The sequence below is a fragment of the Sphaeramia orbicularis genome, chromosome 12, assembly GCF_902148855.1.
Source record: "Sphaeramia orbicularis chromosome 12, fSphaOr1.1, whole genome shotgun sequence".
Taxonomy (NCBI): domain Eukaryota; kingdom Metazoa; phylum Chordata; class Actinopteri; order Kurtiformes; family Apogonidae; genus Sphaeramia; species Sphaeramia orbicularis.
Genome location: NC_043968.1, coordinates 46,112,131 through 46,125,983, shown reverse-complemented (window position 1 = coordinate 46,125,983; position 13,853 = coordinate 46,112,131). Strand labels below are relative to the sequence as shown.

At 40.7% G+C, this 13,853-nt stretch overlaps 1 protein-coding gene across 1 annotated transcript; it reads right to left on the bottom strand.

Annotated features, from left to right (window-relative positions):
- Positions 1–1,504: 1,504 nt before the first annotated feature.
- On the bottom strand, positions 1,505–9,968 carry dusp16 (dual specificity phosphatase 16). Its single transcript, XM_030149949.1, has 6 exons — positions 9,679–9,968; positions 8,513–8,651; positions 6,086–6,249; positions 4,809–4,968; positions 4,598–4,721; positions 1,505–3,758 (listed from the first exon to the last, which is right to left on the bottom strand). Exons 1-6 carry the CDS (start codon positions 9,961–9,963, stop codon positions 2,663–2,665), a joined length of 1,968 nt encoding a protein of 655 aa, XP_030005809.1. The 5' UTR covers positions 9,964–9,968; the 3' UTR covers positions 1,505–2,662.
- Positions 9,969–13,853: the final 3,885 nt, after the last annotated feature.

Sequence of the window (13,853 nt, the reverse complement as noted above, 5' to 3'; positions counted from 1 at the left end):
CATTAAGATGAGCTCATTCTGCAATAAAACATTACAAAATCAATTCATGGCGTCATTTTTTTTTCTCCATACACCAAAAACCTGTGGGAAAAAAATGTGTTTGCCTAGTGTCTACAGGAAAGAACACTGAAAACAACAAGAAGCACCTTTATAGCTAAACTGGTAAGGAAAGCATCTTCTTCTCCTTGACTTTAAGTGGAGCACAGATTTCTTCAAAGTTCTTTATGTTTTAACTAAAAGAAAGAATGAAAAAAAAGTAAACCGCTTCCTAAAGTGAAGTATAAACTAAGCCCCACCTCCTCCACGTTGTTCATTGGATAAACTAAACACTTGAATCATATTTGTATAAATCTAGCTAATGTTTCCCACAAGTGATTTCTGTCCTTTTGGTCTCATTTGTGTTCAACGTCATCCTTAAACTGTGCTTTTGCTGAATTAAAGCTAAATGATTCGTATGAGCAGTTAAATGTGATGGTGACCTGAACAGTTTTCTGTTTATCTGTGCTGGAGGCTTTAAGGATAAGTGCTTTACAGAACCTGTTGTTAAAGGGATACTGTGTAATATTGAGTGGAGTTCCCAAATGTAACTAAATGAACTCCTTCAGCTCTTCCCTAGGGTGGAGAACAGGCCTGCATTAGATCCAGTCTATGTATCTGGTTTCCTACTTGAAGGACAAAACTGATTTCATATATAACAGATGATCCAGTAATGCAGTTCAACCCACTGTTAAACAGAAAGAACAGGAGCTCCACTCTGGTGCAGACACACACCCTGTGGACAGCTGATACTACAGTAAAAACACAATGATGCTCATTTTCTCATATTTTTTAGACTCCAGATTAGTGATACGTGAACTAACTTTATGTGCTAGAGAAACTATACTGTTCTTAAAAAAATTAGCATGAAACCCTAATGACCAGGAAAACCCTCTAAACACTTCCCACTTAGATGAGTTCATATATAGATGCATTTTGAGGCTTTTCTTGTGCTTCAGTGTTTTGGAATTGGAATGTTTTTTGTTATTCATTATAATTACTGTATATCATTGTAGTAAGAAGTGGCCAAAGTTCAACCCACTGAACCACAATACTTCACCCCATTTAGTCTCAAATGTCCTGAAACTGTACTGTTTTTATGGTTTCACTCTCTGGATAAATGAGGACAAATCAATTCTTTCAGAGGATACAGTGTCAATGAACCAAACAGGTTTATGCTTTACTCCAAATGCAGCTCTGACAGAAGTTGTCCAGCAGAGGGCCATGTCGAAGAAGCACAGATTAAAGACAGACCATTTACTGACAGTTCAAGTTATGGAATGAAAATTAAACTTTCACTGATCAAACGGGAATGCCAAGAAGAGAGATGAATATTCCGGATATTTTTACACCTCAAAGAAACAAACTGAAAGCAGGATCATCTGGTTTGAACCTGACCTGAAAAAAAATATTAGTTTCTTTAAGGCAGGTAGAGGTCTGGCATAAAAAACACACAAAAACGTCATCATTTCACCTCTTTATACACTTTTAATCAAAACCACCTTCCAGACCACAGTAGTGCAAAGATTAACTGTGAATATGTTTGTGTGTTTTAACAGTTTTCACTGAGCGCTCTGTCACTGAAGAGTCCCAGCCTCTTAAAAAAAACAAAACAAAAAACCGCCTGCTCCGACAGCTGAGTCGTCCGTCATTATAATCGTCTCCTGACCAGGTGAACGTTTCCCTGCAGCTCAGAAAACACCTGAGATTTTAGCTGTCAATTTTAAAAAATCTACCAAAACAAAAAACAAAAACGAGCATTTGGATCAGAGAAGGATGGGCAGAAAAATAGGAAACAGTCTGGTATAGTTCCTTGTGTCAGTGAGAAAATCGTGTTTAAAGCCGACCAGGACTCAAACATTCAAAGGCTCAGCGTCCGTCAGGAAACTGTCCGTCATCCTTTTTCATCACATTCAGAAATGTCAGAGGTCAAAGCAGCACACAGCAGCAGCGCAGCGGGATTCATCAGGGTCTAAATGAAGATCCGTTCTGTCCACGTCCACATCAGTGTCTGCTGAGGTTTTTTTTTGTTTTTTAAAAAAATAGATTATAATTTCAATATACTGTCCACAATGAAACCTGTAAGATTCTAAAATGGTGATTAGAAAGCTTGGCTGTAGCACTGACAAACAGATAAACTTAACCATTTAATGTGGATTTACTCCTCTGGTAATTCTTGGTATTTCTTTAAATGATTTAGTTTTTTAGCATTTTTCAGCCAGGTGTGATTCAGTCTGGAGCATCTGTGTTCTATATAAAATACTTCCAGCTGCCAGTGTGGAGTCTGTGTCAGCAGAGACTGTGTCAGATTATTCCTTGTTACTATGTGAAACATGGTCTGACTGAAAAAAGACATGTCATTAACTCCCATCATGCATCTGCACATATGGACACCTCTGCTTTATTCAACAAAGGTGATGTCATATATTCATGTCACATGAATTCCTGATCAGGTGATTTTGGTGTGAGAAGCTCCAGATGAGCCCAAACACTGATGGTCCGTCTGCCGCTGTGTGTTGCTGTGTTTTACTCTCCTTCACCTTATAAACTGTGAGAGTTTTCAACAGACTGAAGCTGTGTCTGAATCATTCTACCAAAATGTTTCTGAGAACATTCTCTCGGACTCTCAGGACACCTCGATGACCTCCATACTGCCGGAGAAGCTCGACTGACTCCCCACCTTCCCCATCTCCTCCCGGGACCGGCTGTCCGTCATCCCGTCTCCAAACTCCATTTGGCAGCTGCGCCGTTTCAGCTGCTTCTCAAAGCTGCTCTCTTCGTGCCAGCTCCGCCGCGAGTCTCCGCGGTCGCCTGTCCTCTGCCGGCTGCGACGCCGTACCGCCTCCAGGCCATGGCTGCAACTGTATGCTGCGAAGCCACCGCCACTGCTCAAGATGGCCGACGTGGAGTAAAAGCGCGTGGACTCTGAAGAAAGGTACCATCCACCCGCCAGCGACGAGGTGGATACGGTGACTGGGCCCAGCAGGATGTCAGAGTGCCAGCCTTTCAGGGCACTGCCTGACCCGGGTTTGGCCAAATGCTGCTGGCTGCGGGACAGACCAAACAGGAAGCTGGTAGCGTTCTCCTCTACGCTGCCGCTGCGCTGCAGCTGCTGTGAGCAGCTGGCGGCAGGCAGAGGCTTGGCGCTGGCTTGTTTGGTGCTGAATCCGCTGGGGGGAGGTGGGGCTGCTCTCTCCGGTCCGCTGGCCTCCTCCTTGTCGGGGCTCTGCTCTGGAGTCGATTGTTCTGAAACCTCCTGCACCGGGGAGAACTGGCACGGTTTACTGGCTGGCTCTTTGAAGGCAGACGGTCTCCCAGTGTCCCCTGGGCCAACATAGACTCGGTGCGTGGCGTTCCCGCCAGGTTCACCGTACGACTTGATGTCCAGAGAAAAGGATCGCTTCAGCCGGGCGCTGTCCTCGGCTCCATCGCTGAGCTGAAGGCCACTCAGAGCCTGGGCCAGCAGACGCTCCTCAGGGGCGTCAGCCAGAACACAGGGCAGGGTGAGGGGCTCCAGCAGAGCCAGTCCGGGACCCGGGGGGACCTCCTGATCAGCAACAGGTTCCTGAGCCGGCTCCGGGTCTTGGCTGGGCTCTGGATTATGGAGAGACTTGAGTTTGGTGTCAGTACTGTTCAGACTTTTGATCTTCTTCTCAAAGTCCAGCAGCTGGCCCAGGAAGTTAAAGTTGGGGGAGATGGTCGGCCTCTTCTCCTTCACAAACCTTCAGAACAAACAGAAACACAGAATGTGGAGCTGCATCATTAGTGTGACTCATGATGAGCATCAGTAATCAGCTGTGACAGTTCAATTAGAGAGCAGCGAGGCTCTGGGCTCATTAGGAGACACACTGTGTACTGTTGGATCTGTGGACACTGGAATGTGAACGATCACAGGAATCTGAAGACAAACATGGAAAGTGAGGGGCAGAAGTTCAATGGAATACTTCAGAGTATGTACTGTGTGACTTTTACTGCAGAGATATCATCATCTGTGCTTTATTCTAAGTCTCCACTATCTAACTGTTATGGACAGACCTAAGTACAATTAAATTAATGCATTATGTGTAATTGGGTCTTTTTCCTTTCATTTCCTTGTCCACAATCTTTGCTCCTGTCAAACAACTTACATTCATGAGAAGTGAAACCTTGTTTATTCATTTCTTTGTTTCTGTCAGCAGGTTACTGACACTGACCAAACCCTCCAGCACATTTTGCTGTGTCACTTCTCTGTTCTCTATTCTGTTTTATCAGACTCGTAGTTCAGACACTTGTGAAGGTTGTGAGATAATGAGAGGAAACTCTGCTCATTGTTCATATATAAAACTCAAACACTTTCCACAGATAATTTCAAAAGATAAATATTACCATTCTTATTAGTTATTTAGGTCCAACTAGTTGCACATTTGAACATAGGCATCAACCACAAATGACCATTGCAGGAACTGCAGGTGACTGGTTTCATCTGGAGGTTTGTGAACTGGAGCAGAGAACCATTACCTTATATGTGCAGGATGGGTCTGGAGTTGTGTGTATGTGGAGGGTTTTCCAGTGGCGGTCTCACCTGTACGCCTCATCCAGTGACATGTCCATTCTCTTCATGATGTAGGCGATGGCGATGGTGGCTGAGCGAGAGATGCCAGCCAGACAGTGGACCAGGACCCGAGCGTTTGATGCTTTTGCCTTCTCTGAAACAGGGACATTTGGATTGTTCTAACATGTGGATGTAAATTAAACCAAAGATCTCATCCAGCTCTGAGGTTCAGCCTGCTCACCAATGAACTCCACTGATTTGTCCAACCAGGGGAGGATCTTCTCACAGAAGCTGTCGTTGACAGGAACTCGCAGGAAGTGGGACTCTGGGATGAAGTCAGGTTTGGGGCAGGTGTTACTGGCATTCAGGACATAAGCGATGTCATTCTGCTGCATTAGATCCTACACAGGAAAAACAATCAGACCAGAGTGAAATTATTTACATTTTAATTTGAGAAATAATCTAAAGAAAAGAATCGAATACTTTAAGGAACACAATACACGATAAAAATAAATATTGGACATAATGAATTTAAAAGTAAAGATACGTTTATAATCATAAATACAGACAACATTCAGTTTAGACCTAAGACAGTATATGCAACATGCAAATATATGATCAACACTGAAAGATGTTTGATGTCAAGTGTGACAAATTAACTCAAAAACACTGTTTGATGTTTTTTTACTCCTTGATATAAAAAAGGAAAAGGCTATCATTTTCCAACTGATCTACCAAAGAAGTCTGATGTGAATGATTGATTTACTCTGATTTAAGGGTTCTTTAATTCACTGAGCATTTGTTACTGAGTGACCAACAAGAACCATCAATCAGTTAAAAGCCCCAAACTGCTTGTCACAGCACAATCTGAAAACCAGTAGGAAAAGGAGACAAACGCCGAGAGGGAAGACCTGGTAGCAAAAACTGAAGTAAACACATTGGATAGAATTATTTATGCTACAGAAGGATTGTTTCAGATCAAATGGGTACTTCCATGACACTGTCTTCATGGTGAGTCAACCAGTGTAATGATGCAAACTCCCTCCAAAACCACTCTTCCATCCAAAGAGTAATTATTAATTTTGTTTGGTGTGTTGAAACAAACTGTACAGCATCAAAGTTCAGTTTAAAAGAGAGTAAATTACTATAAAACATTTTCAGAGTATAAGTTAAAATACTCTCAGCTATATAACAGTCTCAGTCATCTGGTTAAAAATACCTGTATTTTTTGTCCATGAATATAGTATAAATGTTAACAAATAAAGCCATGATTAGAGTGTCTTGTTTACAACTCACAAAGCATCATGGGAATTCTAGTTTGAGTCTAGAGTTGTCTGAAAAGTCCAAAGTACAGATTAGTGCAATAAGGACATTTATCAGTAAACTATAAGTGATGTAATGTTGAACATTGAACTGTCAGGTTGAACTGAAGTGACAGTGAAGTTCATAACTGGTCACATCCTATACAGTATAACTGTATAATGTGAAGTCAGTGGTGTCAGTCATCCCCTGCTGTACCTTGTTGAGGACGTCTCTCTGGCAGCCCAGGTACAGGTGCGGCAGGATGCGAGTCGGCCCAATGTTGGTCACTGGCAGGCAGGGCTGAGAGATACAGGAGGGAACCAGGGTGGACTTCCCCTCACAGAGACCTGGAAACAGGTGAGAGAACTCGGAGAAACCACCTGGTGGAGAAAAAACATAACAAATACATTCTCATCCAGTGATACAGGCTGCTCAGTTGGTTACATTCTATATGTATGAAGCTCTATGAATTGCACTACTTTGATTGGTTGACATACTGATTGACTGATGACGCATGAGACTGACACAGATATACTGAATGGTAAATAATTACCATTATATATTAAGATGAAGTGTTATTGAATTACTAACAGTATAATATGAGATGATCCATCAGGAGCTTTTATCATGTTAAACCGTTTGTTTTTACAGTGATATTCGACAGATTGTTGCCACCGGCTACAGATGGGTTCATGCTTCCCACTGGTTGCCTAGCAACAAGCCTCTGCGTTGATCCTCTGCAGCCTCTGTAGGTCCAAACTGATAAACAAACATATCTTCATTTCAAGCCAAACATGTACTTCCAGGGTCAGTAAAGGACAGTTTTTCTGGGGGGGAACTGTTTTTAACAGCAGAGGAACCTAGTGCCTTCCACTATTTTTTTGAAGAATATTTGCTCCTAAATAATCCTCTTTACAGCTTCCTCAGTTGCTCTTTTCAATCATGAACTTGCTGTTGTAGATGTTTATAGAGTTTTATTGTTCCGGCCTTACACTTAAATGTTAGAGAATCAAAGCCTGAACTAATTACAGTCCTGTTTTTTCACTGAACTTCCTTTTAAAGCTTCCCCTGCTGTCAAAGACTCTGTCATCAGGTTCCTCATTTATGAACAACAGATATAAAATGCTGTTGTGTAACTGTAAAACCTTTGACTGAGTGATTTTGGGAAGCCCAGAAGGCTGTGGTTTTTTACGTTGGAGGGTGGAGTCGTCAGTGCAGCATTACATCATGGTTACATAACATAACCCTCAGTGGAAAGAAGGGAGGACGACGCAGTTGGACAGAGTAATAAACAGTTTCATCACCAATGACAGTGCTTAAAATATTTGTCAGGCAGCGGAGAAAACTGTGATGGACATACACATTAACAGTGAAACTGCCATACCCACAGTGGATCTAAACATTTTTCAGCACATTCCTATATATTAAATTTAGATTTGGTGTGACTTCAGGAGGTGAATACCACTGTCTTATATCAGTCAGAATCATTATTATAACTGCTTTGATAGTGTACAAAAACCAACAAAAAAATTTGAATAAACTGAGATTGTACAATGAACTATCATTTGCTGCGGTGATGATAATAACAAGAAACAAGTGAAAAAGTAAGCAGAGCTTACTAATACCCCTACCCCACCACACAACAGTTCAACCCTCCTGCTAACTGATACCCTGCCGAGTCAGGGAACAACTAAATGACTGTCCTTTTTGGGTAGATCAGTCAAGCCAAGAACACCATTAACCTGCTCAAGTCTTAACTTTCAACCTGACTGCACTTTGGCTGCAATTGGTTGAACAAATTTTCTAAGTTCAAATTTTCAAAAACTCATTATAAATAAATAAATAAATAGAAATTTATCCATTAAACTGTGCACTGCACCTCTCCTAGTGGTAAAGAAATAAAGAGTAAAGACATTTGAAAAGAATCGGGTGAATAGTGTTTGAGATCGGTTGCACAAAAATCTTGAACGAACAGAAAGACGGACAGATTTCCCAGTTTTACTATACATCCCACCCATATATAGGATATAGTAATACCAGTGATGGGGAAGGGAGAAGTTTTATATTGTTATCTCTATCTTTTGAGTCCTATATCTAATCGAAAAAAACTGTACAAATTATTCATAAAGACCATCTAATTTAAAGTTACTGACAATAACAAATTACTAAAGCAATCTGCAAAAAATTCAGTATTTTAATGAATTTTTAAAAAAATGATTGGTTTGTCTGTGACAGCTGTCGTCATATCCATGGGTACAGAGTTAACAGGAGCTTAACAGCTGACTTCTGTACTCAGTTTTTAATTACAAAACATTTTTTTATAACCATTTTAATAACAAAAAAAGCTTCAAGTACAGGAAGAAAATCCATTCATATGGACTTTAGATCAACCCATTATGTTGGCATTACTGAGGCTCAGAACATCTGTCAGTAATGTCTACATGGGTCGTATGTCTTAGTAAGCACATAGACACAAACAAAGCTATTTATATAAAAATGAACACAATAATTTGTAGAACAGCTTTTAACACAAAACATGACATGCAGATAAAAGCTAGAAAATGTGGAGGGAAATACAAGTTGAGTCACAAACAGTTTAGACCGTTTTCAGAGTGAGCACTTTAAGGTGAGGGTAGACGTCACCTGACAGCAGGTGGACGGAGGGGAAGCTCCTCTCCAGTTTGACCAACAGGACACAAAGGAAGGAGTCGGAGCTCAGAGATGCCACGTCTGAAGAACTCTGGTCATATACGACAACTTCCTGGTCACCCTGCAGCTCCAACTGGCAGAAAAAAAACAGAGTCAAGAAAATATCGACACTAGGAGAGGAACAGCTGATACAGTGTTTTCTCACGCCTGTTGTAGTTTGTCCTATTCTTGTCAGGGAGGTAATGTCATTGTAAATGTGGAGATGATAAAAGGAAAAACATTCACTATCCATCAAGTCAGTGTTCAGATGTTTCATGTCTAATTGGCCTTGTTTTAGTGTTATCCTCTAACCTCCCTTTGGTATGAGGGTAAATGTCAGGAGGTCTCCACCCTCTCAGCTGAATATAAACCATGGTGGTATGGCTTCAACACTTGTCCTCCTTCACAAGAGGAAACTCAGCTTTCTCTCCCTCATTACACACAGAATTAATTACAGCTCATAATTATACGGAAAATGTTGCCTCAGTAATAAAACAGCCAGGCAAGCTTCCTTAAAACTGTTATTCCAATTTAACACAAGTCCACAAGAAGGGAGGACCAGTAAAATCTCTTTGTTAAATATAAATATACAGCGCTGAGGTCAGACACCCACATTCAGAGGGAGCACAGAGCTTAACCCTGTGTAGTCCTGGCCTATTTCTGTTCCTTCTATCAGTTCAATTCAATCTCCTATGCAGAAAATTCAACCTAGTCTCACAAAAACTCCATCCCTGAGTACAGATCCACTGATGTTTAGCAATACATTTAATGCATTATATTTTGCATGATCAGCACCTAGATTTTGTTGCAAGATAACATAATTTCTCATTGAAGTATTTCCAGATTTTGTCATTCCTTAGTTGGCAGCAGATAGGTGCAGTGAATGGTACATCTACAAAATTCAGGACTTTGCCACCAGAGGCTGTATGATAACAATAGTGATAACTGGTGCGATATATAACAGTTAGAAAGGTGTACAGTGGATATGTTGACGTGATGAACAGATAGACAGGAGAACAGGTTTTTAGTAAATATGAGGAGATACTTTGGCAGACAAGACAACAGGTTTTTGGTGGACAAGAGGACAGGTTTTAGAAGACAAGGACAGATGTGGCATTTACCTTTTTCTTGGCTGAGTGCTGCAGCAGTTCTGCAATCTGGACTTTGTCCTGCTGCAGCCTTCTTTTCATCAGTTTGGAGCAGTTAACGTTGACTGCCTCCAGGATATGCGAGGCATTGTAGTCCACGAAGGGCCGGCTGTCGATCAGCACCACGCGGTCCAAACCCCCCTCCAGCAGGGCCACCAGCGCCTCTGCCCCAATTGGCCGCACTGTCCCCGGCCTCAGCATCCCAGACTCAGACCCAGACCCGGACCTGGATCCTGCTGCCCCGGGACGCTCCGACATATCAGACTACTCCACCTCCCGTCCCTCCCACCCCCCCACCCCCTCCCTCTCTGCTCGTAGTCCTCCTTTCCTTTCTCCTGCTCTTACTAGTCCTCCTTCTTTGCGTCCCAGCCGGCGGTCCAGCGCAGTGACACAGCCTGGCGAGGGCCCTCAGGAGATGAAGAGCTCCATTGTGTCAGTCGGGTATGATGTCATCCTGATGGCGCTTGGCAGCCCAAAACCCCAGGCCGAGAGACACAGAGTGAGAGAGAGGCAGAGACAGAGAGAGGGAGAGGCCTCACTCTGCGCTGACAATCAAAAACGCCAAACCTCTTTGTGAGTGTCTGTGTGTTTTTGTGTGTGTGTTGGTGGTGTGCAGGCAGAGGAAGGGGCTTTCATTCACACCGCTGCAGACGTCAGACAAAAGCTGCCTTTTCTCCTGTGCTGAGGCCTGATGACATCACTCTGTACCTTGAGCCGGGTCTTCATGCTGAGGTTTACTTCACACTTAAAGAAGACAGAAAAGACACAGGATTAGTCCAAGTTCAAACGGAGAAAAACATTTACTGCAGCACTATAACAGAGCACATTTTTAACATACGACACCTGTACTTCACCACGTTATACTTCAAACTACTGACAGCTTTCATCACTTAGAGGTCATATTTACAGGGGACATGTAACCAACACTTTTTTAAAAAAGAAACAAGCCTTTGCACAATAAACTCAGACCTTCTTCACATGACTAGATGGAGCTCTGGGACCAAAACTTTTAAAAGATTTTAGCATAGACCTGAATATACAGAAGCTTGTTTTCTTTCCCAGCATTTCAGTTGTGTCTGATACAGGATGAGAAAAATTACTTTTAAAAATTTTTAAAAGCATCATTTGTTTAAAATGTTTAGAGAAGTAGTTTGTACTAAAATATTAATAAAGTTATATATGCTTTGACATCTGCTTATTTGTCTAGTTTAAAGTTTATGCTTAGAATGAGTCATGGCTAGTTGAATCTGATGCACGAACTCCAGTGAACTCTGTAACATTAAAAAAGTGTGAGCTATCAAAACAAAAAAGCAGTTTAACATTACATCTAATGGTATGGCTGATTTATTTTCTTTAGCTCAGCTAACATTGCTAACATTAGTCTTCAGCTGTTTCTGTTTTATTAAATTTTAGGGCTGTCATATTGGCTATTGTTATGGGTGGGTTGACTACAGTTACTGTAGTTTATTCATCTATTTCATTTATTTTTTCAACATTTCACTGTCACAGTTTTTATCTACTTTGACCTCATACCAATCTGTATTACGTCATCTAAAATCAAATGTTAAAGATCTTATGTCCCAACCAACTTCCCAACACAAAGTGACACCCTTGCTTCTCAGTGCAGCTGCAATAACAGGGTTAATCAATGAGCCAATAGACAGAGGTCTAGCGTTGAAAGACTTTTCTTGTTAAATGTTTTTTTTCCTCAGCTCTGCCTATCAGCTGTGATGGTTTGCTTTTTCTTTCGAACAGATGTGAAAACTACATGTGCAAAGCGACAGGGACTCTGAGGGGACATACGTGTACCAATGCCTAAAGGTAAACCAAAAAACCCTACATACAAAAATACCTTTTTAGTGTTTACCCCTTGGCCAACTTCTGGCCAAAGGGGTATTGTAATTGTTTTGTCATTTGTCTGTCCCTCCGTTCATTCAACAGCATAATCACATTATCTGAATAATGCATTGAGATATCTGTACCAAATTTATACTGTGGATGCATCTTGACATGGAGCAGAAGTCTATTGAAAATGGTTGACAGTGACCTACTTTTTCAAGGTCACATAGTCTTGTGCCATTATAATATCTGAGTACTTTCAAATATAAATATGTATGTAATAAGTTTTACACGAAGATATTCTAATCTAACTTATAGGGTAGTAACTTTCAACAGAATCTTACACTATATTTGGCCAAGGGGGATTAAAAGTACGTAGCATGTTATCTTCTGATGTTTACAGACTAACCATGTTATTGTTACCATTAAAAAGAAAATCAAATTCATAATTTCAACTTGGAATGGTACTCTAACAGGGGAGTTTTATAGTAGCATTAATACACTTACTAAGTTTTTTTTGGCAAGCGTAGTTTTGCAGTTTTGATTTTTGAATCATACTTTTCCTAGAAGCTAAATGAACTGAAGTTTAGAGCTAGAGAATGGAAATGTGACTTTGCCATCCATTCATTCAGCTTGGAGTCAAACACTGAAATGAACCAAGAGGAGACGTTCAAGTGTCGAACACAGTGACAAATTAAACCTTTTTATTATCTCTGGAGCGAATCGTACAGTTTCTGGGCTCAGGTTGTGTGTGGGCTGCTGCAGGAGAAACGTTAAATGTTTGGGGATTTTCTTTGAGCAGTAGTTGACTCTGTAACTGCTGCTTTTACAACAAGAGGGAATTTCCTGCTACAGAGGTCTGAGTCAGTCTGCAGGAGAGGAGGGACGTCTGATGGGAGGTTAAAACGACTCTGAAACACGTTTGGACCGGACTCGACATTTATTATTATAAGACAGTTTCACTTTAATTTGAAGAGGTTAATCCCTCTATTTCTATCTACATTTCTGGCATGTCTCACACACCTTCACCCGAGGAGGAAAATCTGCTTCTCGGTGCAACATTTTTCAATTCACACTCCTTTCCCTAATGTTTTATCGAAAGTACTCATATTTTAATTGTAATTTGAGAAAAAAGTACAAATGCTAATCAGGATGAACAGTTACGCCTGTCTCTGCCGCCTTATCATCTAGTAAGTTAACGTTTAAACTTAATCTTTTCATCACAATTATTTGAACAATTGCGATATCATAATAATCATCTCTATCTGTATATTTCAGCTACATGAAAGTAAATCAAATGTCATATTTTGTCACTACACATCCCAACATTACTTGAGATTTGACACCCATTGTTTTAATGACTCAATCCTGAGGCGCTTCACTTCTACTGGTCATTATTAAATTCTAAAGTTATTTATGTCAACTCTGTCCTGTGCAATATTTGTTTACACAGCCTAAATGGAAAACTGAAATACAATTTATTTATGTGTTGAGCAAACTAACAGTTGGCTTTTTCAGTATACTATGCAGTAGAACTTTATTATTCACCCCATTAGCAGCAAATGCCCAACATTAAGTAAAAGCTGTAGATATAGATAGGAAACTACACAGGATGAGTACAGCTCATCAAATCATTTATCTGCAAGTTTATTTTCAAGTGCTTTGATAATTAGTGAGGTTATGGTGTATTCACTGCACTGAATATTAGACGGACAGACAAGTTTGTGTCAGCAATACATGGATGTTCAGCTAAGTTTAAGATGAATTAATTGTCCTTTAAAAATTACTGAAACAACTAAATGAACCAAACTAACATATTTATCTGTTAAATGCTACTGAAATGAACAAACCATTGTAGTAGGCCTTTTAGTACAAAAATTCTGAATCATTTACTTTTCAAGTTTTTAATGGTGGGAGATAAAGTAGCAACAAATCACAGCGGTGAACATTAAACAGTTAGGCCTAAACATCTGATTTATCTAGAAGTAAGTCACCACCTGAAGCCTCCGAACAGCAGCTGCAGCCTGAGGCTGCGTCTCTAACATCATGTTCCACTTCACACTATAAACTCAAATAAATGGGATTCCAATTATGCTTTTCAGAGCCGGGACATTCCTCTGCAGACATCTGATCTCAGTCAAATTACCGGCTACAAACCCTCTGAACAGATGTCATCAGAGTCACATAACTGCAATCATATCACTTCTGATCTCAGCTAAAACATGGAGTTTCAGAGGAGTTTAAAACTATAGTTTCTGCATCTGTCAGATCCTTGAAAACATACAGACTTATTCATAGAAACATTAAAA